We start from the raw sequence: 26,703 nt of genomic DNA, 5'->3' as shown, positions 1-26,703 counted from the left end.
GCCCCCGGCCACGGGGGTGGCGGGCAGGTAAGCTGCTTACCTGCTGTGCGTGACGCCGGCCGCGGCGAAGGCGGACGAGGCGGGGTGTCGGTGCGGTGGGCGCGGTGGTGACCCTGGACGTGCGTCGGGCCCTTCTCGCGGATCGCCTCAGCTACGGCTCCCGGTGGGGCCCTCTCGGGGGAAGGGGCCTCGGTCCCGGACCCCGGCGAGGCGTCCCTTCTCCGCTCCGTAAAAGTGTCCATCTCTTTTTTTCTTTTTCTTCTGTTGTGGCATATGCAGCAGGTGCCTGCTCGTTTTTCGTATGTGGGTAACAACATTTAACTATGTATATATATTTCCGAATTGGTTTAACTGCCTGAATCTATTTAAAATCTATTTTTTTTTTATTTCAAAGACCCGACCCGACCCGACCCGCGGATAAAATCTAATTTTTTTTTTTATTTCATCCGCCCGATCCGCGGATAATCCGTGGACTCCGCGGTTGTGCCCGCAAACCTCGCATCTCTACTCCACGGCAACGGGTCAGAGCGAGAGGAAACGAGAACTGTGAGTGAAGCCAAAGCAGAGGAGATAAACACGACTGGAAGGGTGAACCATCAGGAATATACTGGCGTCATATGAAGGGACTGGAGAGCTAAAGTAGTAAGGAGGAAATTAGTATCAGGTGACTCTGCCCCAAGACACAGAAACCAGGCACTGCAACAAAAAGCAGACAGGCGGCAGCAGAGCTGCCAGATCATGACACGGTTGATGACAATTTTGCCCAGAATACACTTGGAGACAATTGTCGCAAAGTGAAATGTCAGCGAAAATAATGCCAGTCATACAGCACACCATGTTATTCAATTTTTACATCTTCTAAATAAAGTTTTTAGCAACCCCGACTCATCCTGACTAGGGCAACCTATAAGCCCAGATACCTTTTGTCACGAGGATGGGAGAAGAATCAGACCCCTAAGAAGAGACTCAAGAAAATAGTCAATAAAAAGGATTTAATAACAAAAGAGCACACGGGTGTGAAAAAGGTCAGATTTTAAAATACGAAATAGTAACAAAAACAACAGCAACAAAAGTTTGCGCTGAAAAAACTGGTTATGAGAAAAAACAAAGTACAATTAAGAATGAAACTAGGACCAAGTATCAAACAAAATACTCACTAGAAAACAACTCAGAGGAACTGACGGCGTGGCGAAGTTGGTACAGTGGCCGTGCCAGCAATCGAAGGGTTGCTGGTTACTGGGGTTCAATCCCCACCTACTACCATCCTAGTCACGTCCGTTGTGTCCTTGGGCAAGACACTTCACCCCTTGCTCCTGATGGCTGCTGGTTAGCGCCTTGCATGGCAGCTCCCACCATCAGTGTGTGAACGTGTGTGTGAATGGGTGAATGTGGTAATACTGTCAAAGCGCTTTGAGTACCTTGAAGGTAGAAAAGCGCTATACAAGTATAACCCATTTATCATTTATTTATTTATTAACTGTTCGGAGAGGAAGTGACACCAGAAAGACCGCGCCCCACACAGGAAGTGACACCAGAAAGACCGCGCCACAGCCAGCTTCATAACAGACGCTTGTGGAAATCACACATGAATACCTTAAGAGAAGGGAACGGGCGATTGCAGCTATTTCGGATACAACCCATCTTAGACGGCAACATAGCAATGTTTAGAAACGGTTTTGGATAAGGCCTGGTGGGATATGTTTGTCAACAAGTGTGTTGTGCCACAGAAACGGCAAGAGAACTTTCGAATGTCCAGGTCAGCTGTGATTCTACTTGGCGAAAAACTTTGTCTAATTGTCGAAGGGGAGACAATGAGAATGCGGGCTCCTGTGTGCAAGGTACAACAGCGAATGCATTTGGACTGGCAAAACAGACCATCAGTTACTATCCGAGATGTATGTCGAGCGATTACTCAACGTCTAGTTTTGTACTCCATAGCATTTCCACTTCATGTGAATCCATGAAGTGGTTGCGGCCGTCAAGTACGACCGCCAATTTCAGCCTACAAGCACAGTGTCCTGACCAGATATCTAGATCCCAAGATTGATTGTTGTAAAATGTTATTTATCACATTTTTTACTTTCACACATCCATTAAAGATATGATTCATGTATGGTGGCTCAGGTGTGATTCACTACAATAGTCTAACAGCTGCTGATGGTGAGGCAAGCAAGGTTTACTTTTATGAGAAATGTGGCAATAAGCTACATTGAAACACAGGGTAAGAATACACTTACAGGTCAGACGCGCGCATTTTTTTTCCCGCGCATGCGTACTAGGTCGCATTGCAATGGAGGGGGAAGGGGTCTTAAATGGTGGCATTGTTGTGTGTGGACAAGGATAAGGTTAGGTGGGATTTACCCTGGATAAGTGTAGAAGGGGCCTTATAAAGGGCCTAATTGCAACAAGCAACAAGTGTGGTGCAGTGGCTCTGCGCCCGAGAAGGCTTTTGGAAAAAGCAGAGCAAAGGTCACGGCAGAAGGAAGGGTGGAAAACAGAAAAATGACACTTTCAATTCTTTTAATCGTGACGATTAGAAAAATCTGTTTGCACGATCTGAGCTCCTTCGTACCCAAGCCGTGGGAGAGGCTTGCCCGCCTCAGCCCACTGACCAAGGCTACAAGTCAGTCCCAGTTAGGACCAACTGAGGGGGCCCGGGCCGGGGGTTGTGCCGCCCTTACAGCTCTGCCCCTCATCCCACCTCTTTAAAAAGCCATATTTCCCCCACTTTGGTGTTGAAAATGAGTCACGAAGCTGACAAGATGCATCCGGAGCAGCGCGTTTCAGACTCTGACCGAAGCCTTGGGATGTCAAGCTGTTACGTGCCGTCTTTGAAGTTTTTACTTTTTCTATGGGATTTTGCGCACAAATAATGTTCCCTGTCTTCAGGGTGCACACGTTGGCAAGTCGTCGGCATTGACGACAAGGCGTTGATTGACAGCTGCTAAACGGCTTTTTTCTAAGATTGGTCATCATTATTGCAGATGTTTACACGTTAAGTTTAGCTCCTCACCCCTTCATCACCCTGACAATAAATGCAGCCTATAGAAACTGTGACGTCCATCTCTGTGAAAAGGGGTGGCATTAAGAGGCAGACAGCTTGTTATTAAAATGAAATGATTGTTGGCACCCTGCTGGCTTGACATTGTTGTGATGTGGCTTGTTTTCTGAGAGAAAACGGACTGAGACCAAGGCACAAAAAGCAGATGTCTACAAAAAAGAAAGACTCCAAAAGATGAGAGGCAACATGTTGTTGCCCTGAATGAACAGAATGAACAGCTGAGAGGAACAGCCAGCCAGTTGTTATTGGTCAAGGATGAAAGCTATGCATCAGGGAGTGGAGTGCTAGTGTTAATTTTAGGGAGCCCACCACAGCTTTTAGGAATCATGGAGGCAGTCAACTTACCCTTGCCTATGTCTAATTTAAGCAGGGAGGCAAGAGAGTGAGGTACAAGGTCTCCACAAGGGTCAGCGTGTAGACAAATTTCTACAGATCTACGTTAATGTCAGGACTAGGACTTTGGCGTGGATTGTTTTCCCATGGTGCAAATGATTTGGACCGGACATGGCGTGAAGGTAAATACATATTTAATTTTAACACTCAAAAAAGGCGCGCACAAGGGCGGAAGTACAAAACTTGGCTATAAAAACAAAAACTCGCACAAAGGCAGAACTATGGACAAAAAAACAAAAGACACTAACTGTGGCATTAATCAACAACACTTACTTACGATGACGTGAACAGGGCAGCATGGACTATGAACATGAAACAGAGTGTCAGGAGTGTGTCAAGAGTGCAGAGCATGAATGTGATGTCGCCAGGCCGACCTACAGAAAATGACAGGCTTAAATAGTCATGTGGTGATTGAAAACAGGTGCGTGAGTTCAAATGAATCAGGTGCATGAGTCGTGAGGACAGGTGAACTGATTGGTAGTCATGGAAACAAAACGGAGTGAAAAAACAGAAACTGACAGAGTGCACAAACCAAACAGAACATAGCCAAACTAAACATGATCACCAAGACATGACAGTTAAAAGCTGAACTAAATTATGTTTTCTAGGGCTGGACAATTAATCGAATTTTGATTTCGATTTTGGCTTCTTAGGATCATGAAAATATTATAACTGGAAAAAAAAAAAAAGATTCATGGGTAGTGCAACACGCATGCAAATTCCAGAACTTGTAACAGTAAAAACGGATGAGTGAGCATATGAGTGAAACAAAGACAACATCTACTAGAAGTTTGGGATCTCACCATGGTTACTACTTTTTATTTGACACAGTACTGATAATCACTAAACTATAACAAAAAAAGTAAGGCATATGATTTCCGCGTTGAAGTAACAGCAGACAGTCACCTAATTGGCTAATTAAACAGAATCCGCTGATAATTGCCAAATAAATGAACATGAATGTTGGTGTAAACCCAATAATATACAACAATTCTTCTCAACAAAAGAGGAGAAATATAATCTTAGAGAAAAATGCAATTTAAAACATTTGTACGCACGTACAACACTTAAGACCTTCAGTATATTAGTATGCGGAATTAAATTATGGGATGAATTAAGCAAAGAAATCAAACAATGTATGGATATGATCCACATCAAGAAACTCTTCAAACTTAAAGTGTTTACAAAGTACAAAGAAGAAGAACCATGATAAACATTCTGAATTTATTTCATTCTTCCATTCATTTTCTAGATAATCTTACTTATCTCACCATATGATATACAACTTACTTCACTAATTATTATTTATTTATTTAATTTGATTGTTATTGCTTATGGAGTATATTGTGAATAAATTGAGAACAGGAAGTGAACAAAAGTTTTAGCTACTGCTATGTAAATGTATCGGGGTAGGATTAAATAAGCTCTGCTTCTTCCTACTCCTTTTCGAAGATGTTGAATAGAGAAACTGGAAATTGTGATGTATCATGTTGTATGCATGCATGTTCCAAATAAACACAAACTCAAGAAGGAACATTTGTTTGGGAAAATGATATGTCAGGGATCACTCATTCAACCCAGAAACACGCCCTGAACTAAACAATGTCGATACGGTCACTTGTAACTATGAAGCTAAAGCTAGCGAGAAAAATCTATTGTGTTGTTGTGAACGACATCATCTATAAAAGATTAATTTACAAACAGGAGGAAAGCAACCGCAACTTGGGAGTCACGGCCGCGCTCTCTTTTTTCCCGCCTCAAGTCCTTTCTTTATTTGTCCAGCTCAGAACAACAGCAAAGCACACTTCCCCCTTCACAATAATAGCCATGTGCGCCACATCCGGCCTGATTGCGCTAACAAAATAAAGGTTTCAAAAAGGTACCTTATACAAGCATAATGTACTTAAAGCACTTATTGATACATTTACACAATTATTATGCTTTGACCTAAAATACTGGTCGAAATTGGCCAAATATGTATCAATAAATGTGAGGATTTTTGCATTTAATTATAATTTTATACAATTGTATTTGACACAAAAAGCATACACTCTACGGTGGTAAAATAAGTGTAAAAGGTAAAAAAACGGAATGTGCCAGCTTTTTTTAAACATGTTGCAGGGATCAAATTCCAAATGAGCTAATATTTGCAAAAAATAACAACGTTTACCAGTTCGAACGTTAAGTATCTTCTTTTTTGCAACTATTCAATTGAATATAGGTTGAAAATGATTTGCAAATCATTGTATTCTGTTTTTATTTACGATTTACACGACGTGCCAACTTCACAGGTTTTGGGTTTTGTACTACAAACAACTACAGTAGTTTTATGAAATAATGCAATAATATTTTTCAGCATTCCAGAGTTGCTTCTCTGTCCAGTGTTGCCAAGTCCGCTTATTATCCGCTTATTATGAGCGACTTGTTTTCATAGAACGGGTTGAGTGTTTCTCTTGTGACATCTGCCAACACTTTCTTACTGTAAGAAATAGGAAATCGCTGTTTAAGTTGCACAGGGGTGTATTTGAGTGCCAGACCGATGACGTTAGTTGACAACAAGTGATATACGTCTGTGTACTAGGGCTGCAACTAACAACTATTTTGATAGTCGGCCAGTCATCAATCTTTTAATTTCAGTTTAAGATATATTTAGGCATGTGCTAACTAACAAAAATGACTTATTCATTCAAAAATATTGAAATATACCATAACTATGCTGCTTATTAGACTGTTACAAAAATAACTAATGAACTTTTGTCCGTTTAAAAGCAAGGGCAGGCCCAGTTCTGACATGCAAAGTATAATTTGTTATGAAAACAAAAGATAATAAACATAGTAGCAATAAAAACAAATATCAAAGCTATCTAAACTTTCTTAAAAAGAAACAAGTATTTTGTTATGACGTGTATATTATTAATGTTGGATTAACTCCTAGCATTTTTAGCAATAGATTGTCACGTGACTTTTGAACGGAAGTAAACAGGGTGATGAGGGAATATTTGAGATTATATAGGACAAATGTATGACTGTGCCCTTATCTCTTTTTGTGGCCTCCTGATGTTTTTTTTCTTCTTTAAGGTAGCATGCCTTATTAAACTCCCAACAAGACTAATTAACTGTACTTTGTTTGCAACATATTTTGTTTTGTGTACGTGTGTATTAGTTAGGTATATACACAATATTGCCAAAAGTATTTGGCCACCTGTCTTGACTCACATATGAACTTGAAGTGCCATCCCATTCCTAACCCATAGGGTTCAATATGATGTCGGTCCACCTTTTGCAGCTATTACAGCTTCAACTCTTCTGGGAAGGCTGTCCACAAGGCTGCGGAGTGTGTTTATAGGAATTTTCCACCATTCTTCCAAAAGCGCATTGGTGAGATCACACACTGATGTTGGTCGAGAAAGCCTGGCTCTAAGTCTCCGATCTAATTCATCTCAAAGGTGTTCTATCGGGTTCAGGTCAGGACTCTGTGCAGGCCAGTCAAGTTCATCCACACCAGACTCTGTCATGCATGTCTTAATGGACTTTGCTTTGTGCACTGGTGCACAGTCTTGTTGGAAGAGGAAGGAGCCCGCTCCAAACTGTTCCCACAAGGTTGGGAGCATGGAATTGTCCAAAATGTTTTGGTGTCCTGGAGCATTCAAAGTTCCTTTCACTGGAACTAAGGGGCCAAGCCCAACTCCTGAAAAACAACCCCACACCATAATTCCTCCTCCACCAAATTTCACACTCGGCACAATGCAGTCCGAAATGTAGTGTTCTCCAGGCAACCTCCAAACCCAGACTGGTCCATCAGATTGTCAGATGTAAAAGCGTGATTCATCAGTCCAAAGAAGGCGTCTCCACTGCTCTAGAGTCCAGTGGCGACGTGCTTTACACCACTGCATCCCATTCTTTGCATTGGACTTGGTGATGTATGGCTTAGATGCAGCTGCTCGGCCATGGAAACCCATTCCATGAAGCTCTCTGCGAAGTTTGGAGCTCTGTAGCTACTGACTGTGCAGAAAGTCTTTGCACTATGCGCTTCACCATTCGCTGACTTCTCTCTTTCAGTTTACGTGGCCTACCACTTGGTGGCTGACTTGCTGTTGTACCCAAACTCTTCACTATTATAATGAAGACCACAGTTGACTTTGGAATATTTAGGAGCGAGGACATTTCACGACTGGATTTGTTGCACAGGTTGCAACCTATGACAGTTCCACGCTGGAAATCACTGAGAGCGGCCCAGTCTTTCACAAATGTTTGTAGAAACAGTCTCCATGCCTAAGTGCTTGATTTTATACACCTGTGGCCGGGCCAAGTGATTCGGACACCCGATTCTCATCATTTGGACGGGTGGCCAAATACTTTTGACAATATAGTGTAGCTGACATGGTTGCACCAGACGGAAGGCGGGTTATATTGCTTGCAGCTCGTTTGAACACTCGCTCCCCCGTGGGAGCCAGGTAGCCGCTACAATTTGCACCATTAATACCTGCATGTGTGTGAGTATCTTATTCTTGCCTTTACTCGCACTTCTCTCTCAACGTTCCAACATTAAGTATTGACTGACTCCACAGGGCGTTGCCTCATTTCCAATACTTAGTCATGCAGCTGACGACTGTGTGATGCCACGGAAGGTCAAAAAATGGCTAAAATCTTCCCTGCATAAGTGGCCTGGGAATGTGATTGACATGCATAGTAGGAGTGTGCCAGTCAACAGGCTCCGGCCTCCGTGACTTCCAGCCCCAAAAGGAGCAACCTTGTGGAGGATATCCATTACTTAGAAGGAACTGAATGTTTTTGTCTTTTAGATAATGACTTGCTAGCCTCAGGACCAGGGTTCAAGCACTAGCCGATAGTCACCTTTCTTGCTAATGTTTATTTAACAAGAATGGGAAGGAAATATATGCAGACTATGAAGAGGTCTCTACTCTTGTTGTTTTATGCATAGTGTAGCACTTTACTTGTGTTTGCTGTCCATTATTGAAGACTGAAATGTCCACATGACATGATTTATTGATGTATTGATTAGTCAAATGTTGTCAAACCTCTCAAATTTGACAGTTGTATACATTTTTTTAAAGTTTTTCGCAATAGTTTGGCACTATTATAATGCCGTTATAAATCAAAATTGAGCGTTCATGAATCATAACCTATCTTAGCAGTAGGGATGTCCGATAATATCGGACTGACGATATTATCGGCCGATAAATGCTTTAAAATGTAATATCGATAATTATCGGTATCAGTTTCGAAAAGTAAAATTTATGACTTTTTAAAACGCCGCTGTGTACACGGACGTAGGGAGAAGTACAGAGCGCCAATAAACCTTAAAGGCACTTCCTTTGCGTGCCGGCCCAGTCACATAATATCTACAGCTTTTCACACACACAAGTGAATGCAAGACATACTTGATCAACAGCCATACAAATATACACTGAGGGTGGCCGTATAAACAACTTTAACACTGTTACAAATATGCGCCACACTGTAAACCCACACCAAACAAGAATGACAAACACATTTCGGGAGAACATCCGCATCGTAACACAACATAAACACAACAGAACAAATACCCAGAACCCCTTGCAGCACTAACTCTTCCGGGACGCTACAATATACACCCCCCGCTACCCTCAACCCCCCAACCCCACCCACCTCAACCTCCTCATGCATGTCCCAAATGCCCAGCTGCTGTTTTGAGGCATGTTAAAAAAAATAATGCACCTTGTGACTTCAATAATAAATATGGCAGTGCCATGTTGTCCATAACTTGAGTTGATTTATTTTAGGAAAACCTTGTTACATTGTTTAATGCATCCAGCGGGGTATCACAACAAAATTAGGCATAATAATGTGTTAATTCCACGACGGTATATATCGGTATCGGTTGATATCGGTATCGGTAATTAAGAGTTAGACAATATCGGAATATCGAATATCGGTAAAAAAGCCATTATTGGACATCTCTACTTAGCAGCCTTCATGATGGTGTTACATCCTTTGTCATCAGTGTTGCCAAAAAAAAACTTCAGTAAGAATCAGGCCATATTATTCACATATTGAGGTAGCATTCCAAAATTAAGGTTCTTTTGACGACTTTTGTTTGTTTGTTTATTTATTTGGACACCCCAGACGCCGTTGCTATTCCTCCGAGGGTCCGAAAGAAAATTTATACAAACATACAGTGCATACACAATTTGTCAGTGGCGTGCCGTGCGTTTCTCACCTAGGCCTTCATTGATGTCCTACTTAGTACGACTTCACCTCTCAAAATATCGTAATTTATGTCACCACATGGACAATGGTAGAGATACTATACAGAAACACACTTGCACACAACTGCGCATTGGATCCCCTCAACAGTGGACAAAATGGTCTATTTTTCGTCGCATTTAACGTTCAATAAACCCGCTTCAGCAATTAAAACATATCTTACGTGGTACTGTCAAAATTTAAATAATTGTATAAAACAAATGAAGCATGAAACAATTAAGAAATACAATATTTGGGAACTCACCTTTTGTAGCACTCATTTGACGCCGTATAAGCCAGTGGTACCGCTCGTAGTCGGTAGTTGATTCATGTGAAAGTCGCGGGCAAACCATTTCACCGAACGGGATAGCTTTCGGTGTCGGCCGACCTCGTCTCACAAGATGTAGTTTCTCTTAAGTATCCTTCTTGAAAATGGCCTTGCAAATATTTATCTGCCACCTAATCAACGTTTTGCTCTCCTTCTATGTGAGTACTGGTGAGTTTTCTGTGGCTTTCTATGGCGCCGGTGCCACTTCCTGTTTTCGCAACTTGTGATTGGATACTCACTTGGGACTCCTAAGTGAGTCTCCAATCACAGGACGCGTAAATGTCAGGGCCAGCTACAAGGCCTTACTGACAACAACTCGTGATCTGATTGGCTATGGCAATTGTCTATCAAATGCACAGACTCCTGCATTGCTGATTCTGAAAGCTCCGGGCAGATTTGGTACAGCATGGCAACATAAGCGAGTTGAATTCTGATTTGATACAAACTCTAACCTAAAAATCAACAGCATTGGGAGGAGCATAATATGACATGAAGAGAATATGAAAATTTTTTAGGGAAAGTCAATTCAAAAATACTTTTATCTTTAATTATGATCATGATTTCTGGTTATGTTAGGCCAGCAGAGACGGCCCTGACAGCCCACCATTGCAATTTGTACAGAACAATTAGCAAGCATTCATTTTACAATAACTGACAACAATTCTTAAAAAGTGTATATTATTTATATAATATATTATTTACTTCAGATATACCAAATTAAAGTAAAGATACAATTGTATTATTAGATACAAATGAAATCCTCCTATTTATTATTAATGTTAAAAGGTACTAGTGATTGTAGATGTGAAAGTCATGGTGAGTTTTAAATAATAAAACACAAAAAAAAACTAATATTTGCATCTGTATGTTATTACTATTATTAAATACTTTATTTTGTAGTTATTATATTCAAAATATTAAGTGTTAATGTATAAAATACAATATATATATATATATATATATATATATATATATATTATTAATAATCAATCAATCATTCAATCGAAGTTTATTTATATAGCCCTGTGGAGGGGGGCGTGGCCTGCGGACCTGCATCGAAGCGGGGTGTGGAGAGAAACCTCCACAAGCCCTTAATCACAAGTGTCTCAAAGGGCTGCACAAGCCACAACGACATCCTCAGCTCAGATCCCACATAAGGGCAAGAAAAAACTCAACCCAATGGGATACAATGAGAAACCTTGGAGGGGACCGCAGATGTGGGGACCCCCCCCCCCCCCACCCCCATGAGCAACCGGTGCAATGGGAGTCGAGTGGATCTAGTTAATAGTGAGAGAGTCCAGTCCATAGTGGATCTAGTTTATAGTGTGAGAGTTCATTCCATAGTGGGGCCAGCAGGGGATCATCTTGAGTGGAGACAAGTCAGCAGCGCAGAGACGTCCCCAACTCAAGGTTCAAGGTTCAACTTTATTGTCCCCGCGGGGAAATTTGTCTTGGGCACAGAGCATCATTGCTTTCTTAACATACACAAAAACAACAGAACAAAAACACAAGCACAGACACAACCACAACCAGACAACTAACATTTAAACATCATAACATGGAGCTTGATAGACATAGGTGGCACTTTGATGTAGGCATAAAATCTACAGTATGGAGATAAAGATAAAGTACCAGTGTGCATTGCACTAGATGCACAGATGAGTGGTCCGCCCCGGGTCCCGACTTTGAACAGCTAGCGCTTCATCTGTGGTCACCTAATAACCTCTCCACGCAGGAGAGGGTGGCAGAGCAGAAAAGAGACGGCAGATCAACTGGTCTAAAAGGGAGGTCTATTTAAAGGGGAACATTATCACAATTTCAGAAGGGTTAAAACCATTAAAAATCAGTTCCCAGTGGCTTATTTTATTTTTCGAAGTTTTTTTCAAAATTTTACCCATCACGCAATATCCCTAAAAAAAGCTTCAAAGTGCCTGATTTTAACCATCGTTATATACACCCGTCCATTTTCCTGTGACGTCACATAGTGATGCCAACTCAAACAAACATGGCGCATAGAACAGCAAGCTATAGCGACATTAGCTCCGATTCAGACTCGGATTTCAGCGGCTTAAGCGATTCAACAGATTACGCATGTATTGAAACGGATGGTTGTAGTGTGGAGGCAGGTAGCGAAAACGAAATTGAAGAAGAAACTGAAGCTATTAAGCCATATCGGTTTGAACCGTATGCAAGCGAAACCGACGAAAACGACACGACAGCCAGCGACACGGGAGAAAGCGAGGACGAATTCGGCGATCGCCTTCTAACCAACGATTGGTATGTGTTTGTTTGGTATTAAAGGAAACTAACAACTATGAACTAGGTTTACAGCATATGAAATACCTTTGGCAACAACATGCACTTTGAGAGTGCAGACAGCCCAGTTTTCATCAATTAATATATTCTGTAGACATACCCTCATCCGCTGTCTTTTCCTGAAAGCTGATCTGTCCAGTTTTGGAGTTGATGTCAGCAGGCCAGGGAAGCTAGGGTCGATATTCTTCTCTAGATCATCTTCGGTGGCATAAGGGACGGTGTGAGCCAAGACATCCAGGGGGTTTAGCTCGCTCGTCTGCGGGAACAAACTGCCGCCATTGCTTGCCGTGCTACCGAGGTCCTTTGTCCCTGAATTGCTCACACACTCCGGCAGATTCAATGGGGGTCTGGCGGCAGATTTCTTTGACTTTATCGTTGGAAATGCATCTGCTTTGAGTGTCGCAGGATATCCACACATTCTTGCCATCTCTGTCGTAGCATAGCTTTCGTCGGTAAAGTGTGCGGAACAAACGTCCAATTTCTTGCCACTTTCGCATCTTTGGGCCACTGGTGCAACTTGAATCCGTCCCTGTTGGTGTTGTTACACCCTCCGACAACACACCGACGAGGCATGATGTCTCCAAGGTACGGAAAACAGTCGAAAAAACGGAAAATAACAGAGCTGATTTGACTCGGTGTTTGAGAAAATGGCGGATTGCTTCCCGATGTGACGTCACGTTGTGACGTCATCGCTCCGAGAGCGAATATTAGAAAGGCGTTTAATTCGCCAAAATTCACCCATTTAGAGTTCGGAAATCGGTTAAAAAAATATATGGTCTTTTTTCTGCAACATCAAGGTATATATTGATGCTTACATAGGTCTGGTGATAATGTTCCCTAGCGTATACAAATTAGTTTTAGGATGGAACTCAAATGCAACATTTATTTTGATATTTCAGTCTTACCCACCAAATATCGCCCATCTTTTCATACAGGTGGAAAGGAGAACAAGATGCCCATTCTCATCTCCAAGATTTTTAAAGGCCTGGCCGCTGACCAGACGGAGGCTCTTTATGTGGGTGATGCCATTTTGTCTGTCAACGGTTACGACTTACGGGAGGCTACGCACGATGAGGCCGTGCAGGCCCTGAAGAAAACCGGCAAGGAAGTCATCCTCGAAGGTAAGGCATTTGATTTTAATAGACCAATGAGAAAACCAGATTGCAAAACCAATAAGTCTTTCTCTGAAATCTACGCTTGATCATTTCTTTTCACGTCGATATCATTGGATACATTTCTCTTTCATGCTGTTTGGTATGTGCACTGGGTCATCTTTATTGGAGACTGTGTTCAATCACACTTAGTTGACAGATATGTACTTGGATACTTTCAAGTATTGCATTTGCCCTGACTGTGAACATCTCAGCATGGCAATGAGATGCTTGTATCTCTCCCCAAAGTTGACTTACTTTGTCTCACTTAAAGGCTAAGTCCAGACGTACCTGAATATTCTTTTTTGAAAAACCGCACTAAGTGTAACTCACAAATGTAGCATCTATTACTTTTCTGTTTCTTGACCACTCCACCACCTTCACCTTCTCAGCAAAGCACATTTTGGAGGTGTGTTTGGGTATCAATCGCAGTTACTAGGCCTAGGGGTGTAACGGTATTCTAGATACCGCGGTATTGCGGTTTCAAAATCATCACAATACTCCCGTCACCTCTGACGGTATGTTACGAAAACTTAGTGAGTGTAGTTTTTTTTCTGGCACTTTTGCATTGGCCGTTCTACAAACCCCGTTTCCATATGAGTTGGGAAATTGTGTTAAATGTAAATATGAACGGAATACAATGATTTGCAAATCATTTTCAATCCATATTCAGTTGAATATGCTACAAAGACAACATATTTGATGTTCAAACTGATAAACATTCTTTTTTTTTGCAAAGAATCATTAACAGCACTTTGGCTACCCCTGTGGTAAATTTTAAATGTGCTCTATAAATAAAGTTGATTTGATTTGATTTGAACTTTAGAATTTGATGCCAACAACACGTGACAAAGAAGTTGGGAAAGGTGGCAATAAATACAGATAAAGTTGAGGAATGCTCATCAAACACTTATTTGGAACATCCCACAGGTGAACAGGCAAATTGGGAACAGGTGGGTGCCATGATTGGGTATAAAAGTAGATTCCATGAAATGCTCAGTCATTCACAAACAAGGATGGGGCCAGGGTCACCACTTTGTCAACAAATGCGTGAGCAAATTTTTGAACAGTTTAAGAAAAACCTTTCTAAAGCAGCTATTGCAAGGAATTTAGGGATTTCACCATCTACGGTCCGTAATATCATCAAAGGGTTCAGAGAATCTGGAGAAATCACTGCACGTAAGCAGCTAAGCCCGTGATCTTCGATCCCTCAGGCTGTACTGCATCAACAAGCGACATCAGTGTGTAAAGGATATCACCACATGGGCTCAGGAACACTTCAGAAACCCACTGTCAGTAACTACAGTTGGTCGCTACATCTGTAAGTGCAAGTTAAAACTCTCCAATGCAAGGCAAAAACTGTTTATCAACAACACCCAGAAACGCCGTCGGCTTTGCTGGGCCTGAGCTCATCTAAGATGGACTGATACAAAGTGGAAAAGTGTTCTGTGGTCTGACGAGTCCACATTTCAAATTGTTTTTGGAAACTGTGGACGTCGTGTCCTCCGGACCAAAGAGGAAAATAACCATTCGGATTGTTATAGGCGCAAAGTTGAAAAGCCAGCATCTGTGATAGTATGGGGGTGTATTAGTGCCCAAGACATGGGTAACTTACCCATCTGTGAAGGCACCATTAATGCTGAAAGGTACATACAGGTTTTGGTGCAACATATGTTGCCATCCAAGCAATGTTACCATGGACGCCCCTGCTTATTTCAGCAAGACAATGCCAAGCCATGTGTTACATCAACGTGGCCTCATTGTAAAAGAGTGCGGGTACTAGACTGGCCTGCCTGTAGTCCAGACCTGTCTCCCATTGAAAATGTGTGGCGCATTATGAAGCCTAAAATACCACAACGGAGACCCCCGGACTGTTGAACAACTTAAGCTGTACATCAAGCAAGAATGGGAAAGAATTCCACCCGAGAAGCTTAAAAAATGTGTCTCTTTAGTTCCCAAACGTTTACTGAGTGTTGTTAAAAGGAAAGGCCATGTAACACAGTGGTGAACATGCCCCAACTTTGGCACGTGTTGCAGCCATGAAATTCTAAGTTAATTACTATTTGCAAAAAAAAAAAAAAGTATGAGTTTGAACATCAAATATCTTGTATTTGTAGCGCATTCAATTGAATATAGGTTGAAAAGGATCATTGTATTCCGTTTATATTTACATCCAACACAAATTTCCAACTCATATGGAAACAGAGTTTGTAAAAATAAGCTACATCTCCCATAATCCTCTGCGCACCAGAGGGTGGGACAGGAAGGCTGGGGCATATGCCGCAGAAGTGTGATCGAAGTAGATAAGAGGAATTGTTTTTTTATGGACATTGCCTGAACATTTCATCAAAGTCCATCCATAACATTTTGAGATACGTTGCTAACAAACAAACACACGAACCCTGGCGGAGGTCTGCGTGCTATAGCCTAAAGCACTACTTACATCTTGAGCATTTCCAAGGCAACACCGAGCGGGTCACCATGGACCGCCCTGGTGGGAAAGCATCCGGTCGGATCGCGGACTCTGCACACCCCGGGAAATAATAGAAGCTAGTTGATAAACCATCACCCGCAAAATATATTTGAAGCCAGTAAAGCTAAACATTTTTTTTTATGCATTTACATCATTAAAAGTAGAGATGTCCGATGATGGCTTTTTTGCCGATATTCCGATATTGTCCAACTCTTAATTAACAATACCGATATCAACCGATACCGATATATACAGTCGTGGAATTAACACATTATTATGCCTAATTTTGTTGTGATGCCCGCTGGATGCATTAATCAATGTAACAAGGTTTTCCAAAATAAGTTATGGAAAAGTTATGGAAAAAAAAAAGCAAAACATGGCACTGCCATATTTATTATTGAAGTCACAAAGTGCATTATTGGTGGGCGGTGTTGGGGGGCGGGGGGTGGGGGGTTGCCGGGGTGTATATTGTAGCGTCCCGGAAGAGTTAGTGCTGCAAGGGATTCTGGGTATTTGTTCTGTTGTGTTTATGTTGTGTTACGGTGCGGATGTTCTCCCGAAATGTGTTTGTCATTCTTGTTTGGTGTGGGTTCACAGTGTGGCGCATATTTCTAAAAGTGTTAAAGTTGTTTATACGGCCACCCTCAGTGTGACCTGTATGGCTGTTGACCAAGTATGCCTTGCATTCACTTGTGTGTGTGAAAAGCCGTAGATATTATGTGACTGGGCCGGCACGCAAAGGAAGTGCCTTTAAGGTTACCGTATTTCCTTGAATTAGCGCACCGGCGGTAATTAATTTAAAACCTCTTCTCACTCCGGCACTTACCAAAGGCATGCGGTAAATTTAGGCATGCGCTTATAAATTTGAGTGTAATGTAAGGATAATCATGACATCGCTTAATGCCGCAATAAAATTTAAAGCGCAATGAATCATCCCGGGAGTTCTTTTTCTTTGGGTCTGAAAAGGCAATTATAACGTGACACTCTTTATTTTTACAAGATGTCATTCAACAATTACGTACGCATTTTACTCCAGGATTTTGACCCCAACCCTCGTACGCAAAATTCCCTATACAAATGATAGTACTTAATTGTGCGCATTTCCCCCCCAGGATTTTGACCCCCAACCCCACCCCCCTTTGCATACGTCATTGTTGAATGGCTCCCCAGTGCCTGCGTTATAACACAGCGGTACAATGTATACCGGTATAATCAATCGTGAAATATTATGCTGTGATGTTGCACAAAGGACTCGGGACATACCATATGTTATGTCACTCGTGACGAGTCACTCGTTTTGTACTGTATACCAGTGCAAAAAATACGCTGAATGAACATTTGCAATACCGCGAACTGCCGGGTAACGCTAAAAGCGTAGTAGGTACGTGACTTACCCGGCGGTAATTCTAGGCATGCGCTAATTATTTTGCGAAACGAGTTTGCCCCTGCGGTAAATTGAGGCATGCGCATACTATATACCCGGCGGCAATTCAAGGAAATACGGTAATTGGCGCTCTGTACTTCCCCCTACGTCTGTGTACACAGCAACGTTTTAAAAAGTCATAAATTTTGCTTTTTGAAACCGATACCGATAATTTTGAAACCGATACTGATAATTTCCGATATTACATTTTAAAGCATTTATCGGCCGATAATATCCCTAATTAAAAGTTAGACTGTCAGATATTTGCTTGAAACAGTGGATGTTTCTGCACAATTCTTTGCACTTAAAATACATGTTTGTCGTTATAAATATGATTTAAACATTTGTGCATTATGTTTTTGTTTAAAGGGGAACATTATCACCAGACCTATGTAAGCGTCAATATATACCTTGATGTTGCAGAAAAAAGACCATATATTTTTTTAACCGATTTCCGAACTCTAAATGGGTGAATTTTGGCGAATTAAACGCCTTTCTAATATTCGCTCTCGGAGCGATGACGTCACAACGTGGCGTCACATCGGGAAGCAATCCGCCATTTTCTCAAACACAGAGTCAAATCAGCTCTGTTATTTTCCGTTTTTTCCACTGTTTTCCGTACCTTGGAGACATCATGCCTCGTCGGTGTGTTGTCGGAGGGTGTAACAACACGAACAGGAACGGACTCAAGTTGCACCAGTGGCCCAAAGATGTGAATGTGGCAAGAAATTGGACGTTTGTTCCGCACACTTTACCGACGAAAGCTATGCTACGACAGAGATGGCAAGAATGTGTGGATATCCTGCGACACTCAAAGCAGATGCATTTCCAACGATAAAGTCAAAGAAATCTGCCGCCAGACCCCCATTGAATCTGCCGGAGTGTGTGAGCAATTCAGGGACAAAGGTCCTCGGTAGCACGGCAAGCAATGGCGGCAGTTTGTTCCCGCAGACGAGCGAGCTAAACCCCCTATCGACCCTAGCTTCCCTGGCCTGCTGACATCAACTCCAAAACTGGACAGATCAGCTTTCAGGAAAAGAGCGCGGATGAGGGTATGTCTACAGAATATATTAATTGATGAAAATTGGGCTGTCTGCACTCTCAAAGTGCATGTTATTTTTTTTATTTTTTATTTTTTTATTTATTTTTTTAATCTTATTATTTATTTGTGTGTGGCGTCGCGCGGGTCTCACTTCCTGTTGGGTGGGGTCCGTGCCCGTGTGGCCCGACCTTGCGCTGTGGGGTCTCTGTTGGTGACTTGATGTGGTGGCGGCGCAGCCCCCGTGTCTGGTCTGGATGCTGTGTCTCGGTTGTTTGGGCGGTGGTGTGTTTGTGCGGGTTTGGGTTGGGGTGGGGGGCCTTTTGGTTGGGGGGGGTGTTGGTGTCTCTTGTTTGCGTGTTGGCGTTCGGGCTGACTGGCGGGCTGGCGCCGGCTGGTCTCCGTGGTCCTGGTGGCGTGTGGTTGCTGGTCGCAGTTTTTTTTTGATCGCTTTGATTTGATTGGCTGGTGCTGGCTGTCTGGGGTTATTGCGGCTGCTGTTTCTGCTGCCGTTTGTTTGTGGTGTGGGCGCCCGTGGCTGCTGGGTCTGGTGCAGGGGTGTGGCTGATGTTGTGACTGGTGGCAGCGCGCGCGCGTGATGGCTGTCGGGGCTGACGAACTGTGTATATGTATGTATATGTGTGTGTATGTATGTATGTATATATATGTGTATGTGTACATATGTGTATGTATATGTATATATGTGTATGTGTGGGTATGTATACATGTATGTGTGTAAGTGTATGTATATATGTATGTATGTATGTATATTTCTGGGGGTACGCTCTGTGCCTGCCTGTCAGACGGGGGTCGACGCCTCAGGCTACTGCATCCGAACTGCGTGTCTGGAGCTCCTGGGTCCCGCTGTCCATCCCTTCCGGGTGCCCGTATTGGTTGGGGCCTGTTGGGCCTAGTCCCTGCGTCTATTGTGGTAGCTTGGTGCTGCAAGGTATTCCGAGGTGCTGCGAGTCGGCCAGTTGCTGGGGTAGTGACCTTGTTTGTCAGCATGTGTGTGATCTTCTTTTAATTCTTTTTTTTAATTAATTTATTTATTTTTTAATATATTTTATTAATATTATTTTTTAATTTTTCCCCTCCCTCAGGGGGGGGGCTCGGCGGGGCGGTTGCTGGTTGTTCCATCTCCATCGTTGGGGTCCCTGCGGGTGGGGTGGGTGGTTCCCGTGGCCCTGTGCCTGGGTGGTCCTGCGGCGGCCGATTTGGGTGGGGTGGCCGGGGGCTGGCCTCGCCGCGCTCTCCGGGGGTGGGGGGTGGGCTCGTGGGGGCCCGGTTGCCGGTGGGGCGGGGGCGGTCTTTCCGTCCGGTTGCGGGGAGTCTCTGGGTCCCTCGGGCGGGGCGTCTCGCCTTTCTGCCCGTGTGGGGTGTGGTCTCTCGCTGGCTTGGGGTCTGGCTGTCCCCTGCTTTTCTCGTGCCCTGTCCTCTGCCGGGTGCGTCTGTCTGCGGCCTGCTGCTGGCCCTTGTGGGCGGTACGGTGGGTCGGGCTCTGGGGTTCCTGTCGCTGGCCGGCTTGGCTGCGTGGGGGCGGTGGTCCCTGGTTCCCTGGGCACCACGCCTCCTGTTTGTGGGTTGGGCTCTCGGGGGTGATGGGGCTGTGCTCTGGCTCCCACGCACTCTGGGAGTCGAATGTATTGTACATGCAAATTCACATATGCTCACATACGTACATAGGTACCTACGCTCCCACATACATACACAAATACAGTACATATTTACCTACCTAATGTTCGTACATCCACACGCACATTCAATATACAAACATACACATACACATACTGTACATATACATTCACTGTACAAACACATATACACATTCTGTACATATACACGTACATATGCATACTTACACTCATGCACATAATCACGTTTCATCAAACATATATTAACGTTGTTGCCCTAGGGTAAACTGGGTGTAACACATGGCACACTGACAAAGCTTAACCTATTGCGACTATAACAATCTACAAGGTTAATGTAGGTTGCTTCTCTTTCTCCCCCTCCATTTTTCTGCATTCTTTCGTATCTCAAGTTATCATTACGTATATGTATTGTTGCATTTAAACAACTGTATTGTTGATAATAAAGGTAAATTATTGGTATTGTTCATTATCAATAGCGCTATTTCTATTGGTATTTGTATTGATCCATTTGTAGTGTAATAATGCTCATTGTCATTTCTGTATTATTTTTTATTTTTCGCTAACTGCTTATTTGCTATTACTTTTACCATCATATTTGTACATGTCATATTTGTTGATGTTGCTCTATTGTTGTTGTTGTTGTTGTTTGCTGTTGTTGTTTTTGTCTCTCTGTCTAATCCCCCTCTTGTCCCCACAATTTCCCCCTCTGTCTTCTTTTTTTTTCTCTTTCTATCCCCTCCTGCTCCGGCCCGGCTGCACTAAATGATAATATAAATACATTTAATAAAGTCAAATACAAATAAGGCAACAAGAGAAGTATCCTACACTTCTCTTTTGTAAAGTAAATCTGAACAGCCGACATGGGCATCTACATCAACTACCGGTATATGATTTGCCTGAGAAGCTGGACAGGACAAAAAAAAAAAAAAAAAAAAAAAAGTGCATGTTGTTGCCAAATGTATTTCATATGCTGTAAACCTAGTTCATAGTTGTTATTTTCTTTAATGCCAAACAAACACATACCAATCGTTGGTTAGAAGGCGATCGCCAAATTCGTCCTCGCTTTCTCCCGTGTCGCTGGCTGTCGTGTCGTTTTCGTCGGTTTCGCTTGCATACGGTTCAAACCGATATGGCTCAATAGCTTCAGTTTCTTCTTCAATTTCGTTTTCGCTACCTGCCTCCACACTACAACCATCCGTTTCAATACATTCGTAATCTGTTGAATCGCTTAAGCCGCTGAAATCCGAGTCTGAATCCGAGCTAATGTCGCTATAGCTTGCTGTTCTTTCCGCCATGTTTGTTTGTGTTGGCTTCACTATGTGACGTCACAGGAAAATGGACGGATGGTTAAAATCAGGCACTTTGAAGCTTTTTTTCGGGATATTGCGTGATGGGTAAAATTTTGAAAAAAACGTCGAAAAATATAATAAGCCACTGGGAACTGATTTTTAATGGTTTTAACAATTCTGAAATTGTGATAATGTTCCCCTTTAATCACAGTAAAGTGTGTTTTATCCTATACATTCCTGCCACTTCATTTTACACACAAAGGCATTTTTACCAAATATTTGAAAAAATATGGTTTCGTGCCCTTAATACCGTGATAATATTGAGATTTTGATATCATCATATCCCGAGCAGTTACCCATTGCCGACAGCACTCAGGCAGCCCTAGACCAGTGTTTTTCAGCCTTTTTTGAGCCAAGGCACATTTTTTGCGTTGAAAAAATCAAAAGGCACACCACCAGCAGACACCATTAAAAAACGAAACTCAGTTGACAGTAAAAAGTTGTTGTCGCAATTGTTGGATATGACTTTAAACCATAACCAAGCATGCATCAATATAGCTCTTGTCTCAAAGTAGGTGTACTGTCACCACCTGTCGCATCACGCCGTGACTTATTTGGACTTTATTGCTGTTTTCCTGTGAGTCGTGTTTTAGTTCTTGTCTTGCGCTCCTATTTTAATGGCTTTTTCTCTTTTTTTGGTATTTTCCTGTAGCAGTTTCATGTTTTCCTTTGAGCGATATGTCCCGTATCTACTTTGTTTTAGCAATCAAGAAGATTTTAGTTGTTTTTATCCTTCTTTGTTGGGACATTGTTGATTGTCATGTCATGTTGGGATGTACATTGTGGACGCCGTCTTTGCTCCACAGTAAGTCTTTGCTGTCGTCCAGCATTCTGTTTTTGTTTACTTTGCAGCCAGTTCAGTTATAGTTTTGTTCTGCATAGCCTTCCCTAAGCTTCATTTCATTTTCTTAGAGGCACTCACCTTGCGTTTATTTTTGGTTCAAGCATTAGACACCTTTTTACCTGCACGCTGCCTCCCGCTGTTTCCGACATCTACAAAGCAATTAGCTACCTGCTGCCACCTACTGATATGGAAGAGTATTATACGGTTACGCTGCCGAGCTCGAGACAGCACCGACACTCAACAACAACACATCATTTGCAGACTATAATTACTGGTTTGCAAAAAATATTTTAACCCAAATAGGTGAAATTATATCATCTCCCACGGCACACCAGACTGTATCTCACGGCACACTAGTGTGCCGCAGCACAGTGGTTGAAAAACACTGTCCTAGACCAGGGGTCGGCAACCCAAAATATTGAAAGAGCCATATTGGACCAAAAAAAAAAAAAAAAAATTGTCTGAAGCCGCAAAAAATTAAAAGCCATATTACATACAGATAGTGTGTCATGAGATATAAATTGAATTAAGAGGACTTAAAGGAAACTATATGACCTCAAATATAGCTACAGATGAGGCATAATGATGCAATATGTACATATAGCTAGCCTATATAGCATGTTAGCATCGATTAGCTTGCAGTCATGCAGTGACCAAATATGTCTGATTAGCACTCCAACAAGTCAATAACATCAACAAAACTCACCTTTCATACACTACCTTAAATGTTTGGTGGACAAAATGAGACAGAAAAAGAAGTGACATAAAACACGTCCTAGAAAGTTATTATACATGTAAACAAACTACGGTGAGTTCAAGGACCACCAAAATTAGTAGGACAAAACGGCGCTCGCCAAATACTCGAATCAGTGAAGCATGTTTAATATGAACAGTGTGCTTTATAACAATTAGGGAGGTTTGTGTCATGTTTGTCCTCCTACAGAAACCATATTAAAACAAAAAATAGATTGTTTCCCCCTCATCTTTTTCCATTTTTCATACATTTCTGAAAAAGCTCCAGAGAGCCACTAGGGCGGCACTAAAGAGCCGCATGCGGCTCTAGAGCCGCGGGTTGCCGACCCCTGTCCTAGACCATGATGCTACCACAGCCATGTAGTGGGCAAGAGATAATTTTCTTGTTACTCACTTGTGTCATTTGCTATTTAGACAATAATGACTTTGTGTTGAGTAATTTTCAGTAGGCAGTAAATCTACGCTGCTATTCGTGTGCCAATAAACATTTTCTTCATCACGCTTGCATGTTTCCTTTTTGAAGGAAGCTTTCACGTCAGTACAATATTTAACCTTGTAAAAACTCGGACAGTGCTGTGGTAAAGATCGTCTGGACTCGGCAGCTCATCACCCAATCGCTGATCACTTTAAAAAGGCAAATATCGGCCCCAGATCCGATCCGACATCTCTAACTGCTTTACAAGCTTGACAATGACTTCTCTAAAGCACTATAACTTTTTTTTTTTTACTGAAATGTGAAGGTTTTACTCTGTATGTTGCTTAGCAGGAAATAAGGTTGTCTGTGTGGTATTTGGTGTGACTTCTGGTGGTATTTGGTGTGACTTCTGGTGCTCCAGTGCCCGTACTGCTTACCATGCATATAAATATGTCCGTCGTCAATATGACCATTGGAAAGAAAATACATTTGCAGGTATTCCATGCTGTCCATTCCCAGGCGTGTGACCTCTTGAACTTATCTGGAGCTCCCTCATCCTGTCTTGACTTTACATCTAAAAAATATAATGGAATAATCAATGTGTGTGTGTGAGAGGAACAGTAAACACCTGAGGAGGGTCAGATAAATATAACAGACCAAATGAAACCATAAATCCCCCCAGTTGCTGCTATTTCCTCCCTGGATATATATTTACAACACAGGATAAGAGCGTCTCCTGTAGCATCCTGAAATGTGTTATTGTGCGTAGAGAAAGGAGAGCGGCAAAGAAGAGCGTGTTGGTCAGCTCATACCGTCCAACTGTCAGTTTTGAAAATATTTAAAGGAGAGCTGCACGTTTTGGGGAATTTTGCCTATCGTTCGCATCCTTATGAGAGACAGAACACATGTACAGTGTTGGCGCTAGGAATTTTCAAAATGGGGTTCCAGGGACCCCATCAATACATAAAAATTTTTGGGGTCCCACTTTTTTGTAACCGTTTTGAAAACAAATAATAAATGTATGCATTATCCTGTTATATCTCACATTCTATATTGTGTTTTGTAAAAAAAGTTGTCATAAACTTTACTTAATTCATTAAGTAAAGTTTAAGTAAGTTTTGTTTCATCTTGTCTTGTCTCATAGTAACAGTGGTACTATTGTATTGTTAGTATACAGGAGCTCTTCTTGTTTTGGTTTGTATAGTATTGTTCTTGTATTATATTGTTTATGTTAAATGTGGAATGAGTGAGAGGGGTTGGGATATTATAAGCATTTGCTTCATCCAACCCCTTTTCAAGCCTTGCATAAATGTCTCTGCCAAAATGTAAAAAAAAAAAAAAAAAGTGTGTTGTTGTACTGTGCAGGTTTGAAATAAATAATACAATCAATCAAAAAAAAATACAAAAGAAAACACTTTTGTATGCAAATGTGAATGTATTCAGTTATAAACATTCATTCACTTTCTTCTTTCCTTCATGGATCTAAACGTTACCGCTGCCTGTAGTTTTTTCTATACGTGTATTTAATAGGTTGTAGGTGTATTTATTTCAGTATAAACGTGTAAAAAGTTTTTTGCTTCAGTCATGAAATGATGATAATGGTGGGCCAGGGCATACATACATTATTTATTTAACGCTTAAATCTCTGGAGTCTACATCAACTTCAGATCTATCCGTCAATTCTAAGTTGTTGTTTTTTTATGTTATTTTTTTGTTTGTTTTCTGCCCTTTTTGTCAAAGAAAACTATGTTTTTTATGGCAAACACACAAAATATACAAAATCTTCCACAAAAAAAACTATTTTCAAAGTGGAATATTTGATGTGAAGTAATCGGATTGATTCAATATTATGTTTTTTGTAACCGTTTTGAAAACAAATGCTAAATGTATGCATTATCCTGTTATATCTTACATTCTATATTGTGTTTTGGAAAAAGGTTGTCATAAACATTACTTAATTCATTAAAAAAAATGATAGAGAAAACACATTTGTATGCATGTATTCAGTTATAAATATTCATTCACTTTCTTCTTTCCTTCATGGATCTAAACGTTACCGCTGCCTGTAGTTTTCTCTATACGTGTATTTAATAGGTTGTAGGTGTATTTATTTTAGTATAAACGTGTAAAAGTTTTTTGCTTCGGTCATTAAATTATGATAATGGTGGGCCAGGGCATACATACATTATTTATTTAATGCTTAAATCTCTAGAGTCTACATCAACTTCAGATCTATCCGTCAATTCTAAGTTGTTGTTTTTTTGTTTGTTTGTTTTCTGACCTTTTTGTCAAAGAAAACTATGTTTTTTTTATGGCAAACACACAAAATATGCAAAATCTTCCACCAAAAAAACTATTTTCAAAGTGGAATATTTGATGTGAAGTAATCGGATTGATTCAATATTATGTTTTTTGTAACCGTTTTGAAAACAAATGATAAATGTATGCATTATCCTGTTATATCTTACATTCTATATTGTGTTTTGTAAAAAGGTTGTCATAAACATTACTTAATTAATAAAAAAACTAATAGAGAAAATACATTTGTATGCATGTACTCAGTTATAAATATTCATTCACTTTCTTCTTTCCTTCATGGATCTAAACTTTACCGCTGCCTGTAGTTTTTCCTATATGTGTATTTAATAGGTTGTAGGTAGAGATGTCCGATAAATGTGTTAAAATGTAATATCGGAAATTATCGGTATCAGTTTTTTTATTATCGGTATCGTTTTTTTTTGTTTTTTTTTTTTTGTTTTAAATCAACATAAAAAACACAAGATACACTTACAATTAGTGCACCAACCCAAACAACCTCCCTCCCCCATTTACACTCCTTCACACTCATTCACACAAAAGAGATGTTTCTTTCTGTTATTAATATTCTGGTTCCTACATTATATATCAATATATATCAATACAGTCTGCAAGGGATACAGTCCGTAAGCACACATGATTGTGCGTGCTGCTGGTCCACTAATAGTACTAACTTTAACAGTTAATTTTACTAATTTTCATTAATTACTAGTTTCTATGTAACTGTTTTTATATTGTTTTACTTTCTTTTTAATTCAAGAAATTGTTTTTAATTTATTTATTTTATAATTTTTTTTTAAAAGTGTAAAAAGTGTTTTTATTCGGTCATGAAATGATGATAATGGTGTGCCAGGGCATACATATATTATTTATTTAACACTCTGGAGTCTACATCAACTTCAGATCTATCTGTCAATTCTAAATTATGTTTTTTTTATATG

At 41.2% G+C, this 26,703-nt stretch overlaps 1 protein-coding gene across 1 annotated transcript in view; it reads left to right on the top strand.

The window, feature by feature from the left end:
• The window catches only part of snta1 (syntrophin, alpha 1), a 100,234-nt gene that overhangs the window by 5,132 nt on the left and 68,399 nt on the right, over positions 1 to 26,703 (top strand). The window contains exon 2 of the mRNA XM_061939625.2: positions 13,280 to 13,465. Within this exon, the coding sequence (XP_061795609.1) occupies positions 13,280 to 13,465 (186 nt within the window). The remainder of the gene's footprint in view (positions 1 to 13,279; positions 13,466 to 26,703) is intronic.

Source organism: Nerophis lumbriciformis, linkage group LG03 (assembly GCF_033978685.3).
Source record: "Nerophis lumbriciformis linkage group LG03, RoL_Nlum_v2.1, whole genome shotgun sequence".
Taxonomy (NCBI): domain Eukaryota; kingdom Metazoa; phylum Chordata; class Actinopteri; order Syngnathiformes; family Syngnathidae; genus Nerophis; species Nerophis lumbriciformis.
The sequence above is the reverse complement of the archived record's forward strand: the minus strand, read 5'-3'. Positions and strand labels throughout refer to the sequence as shown.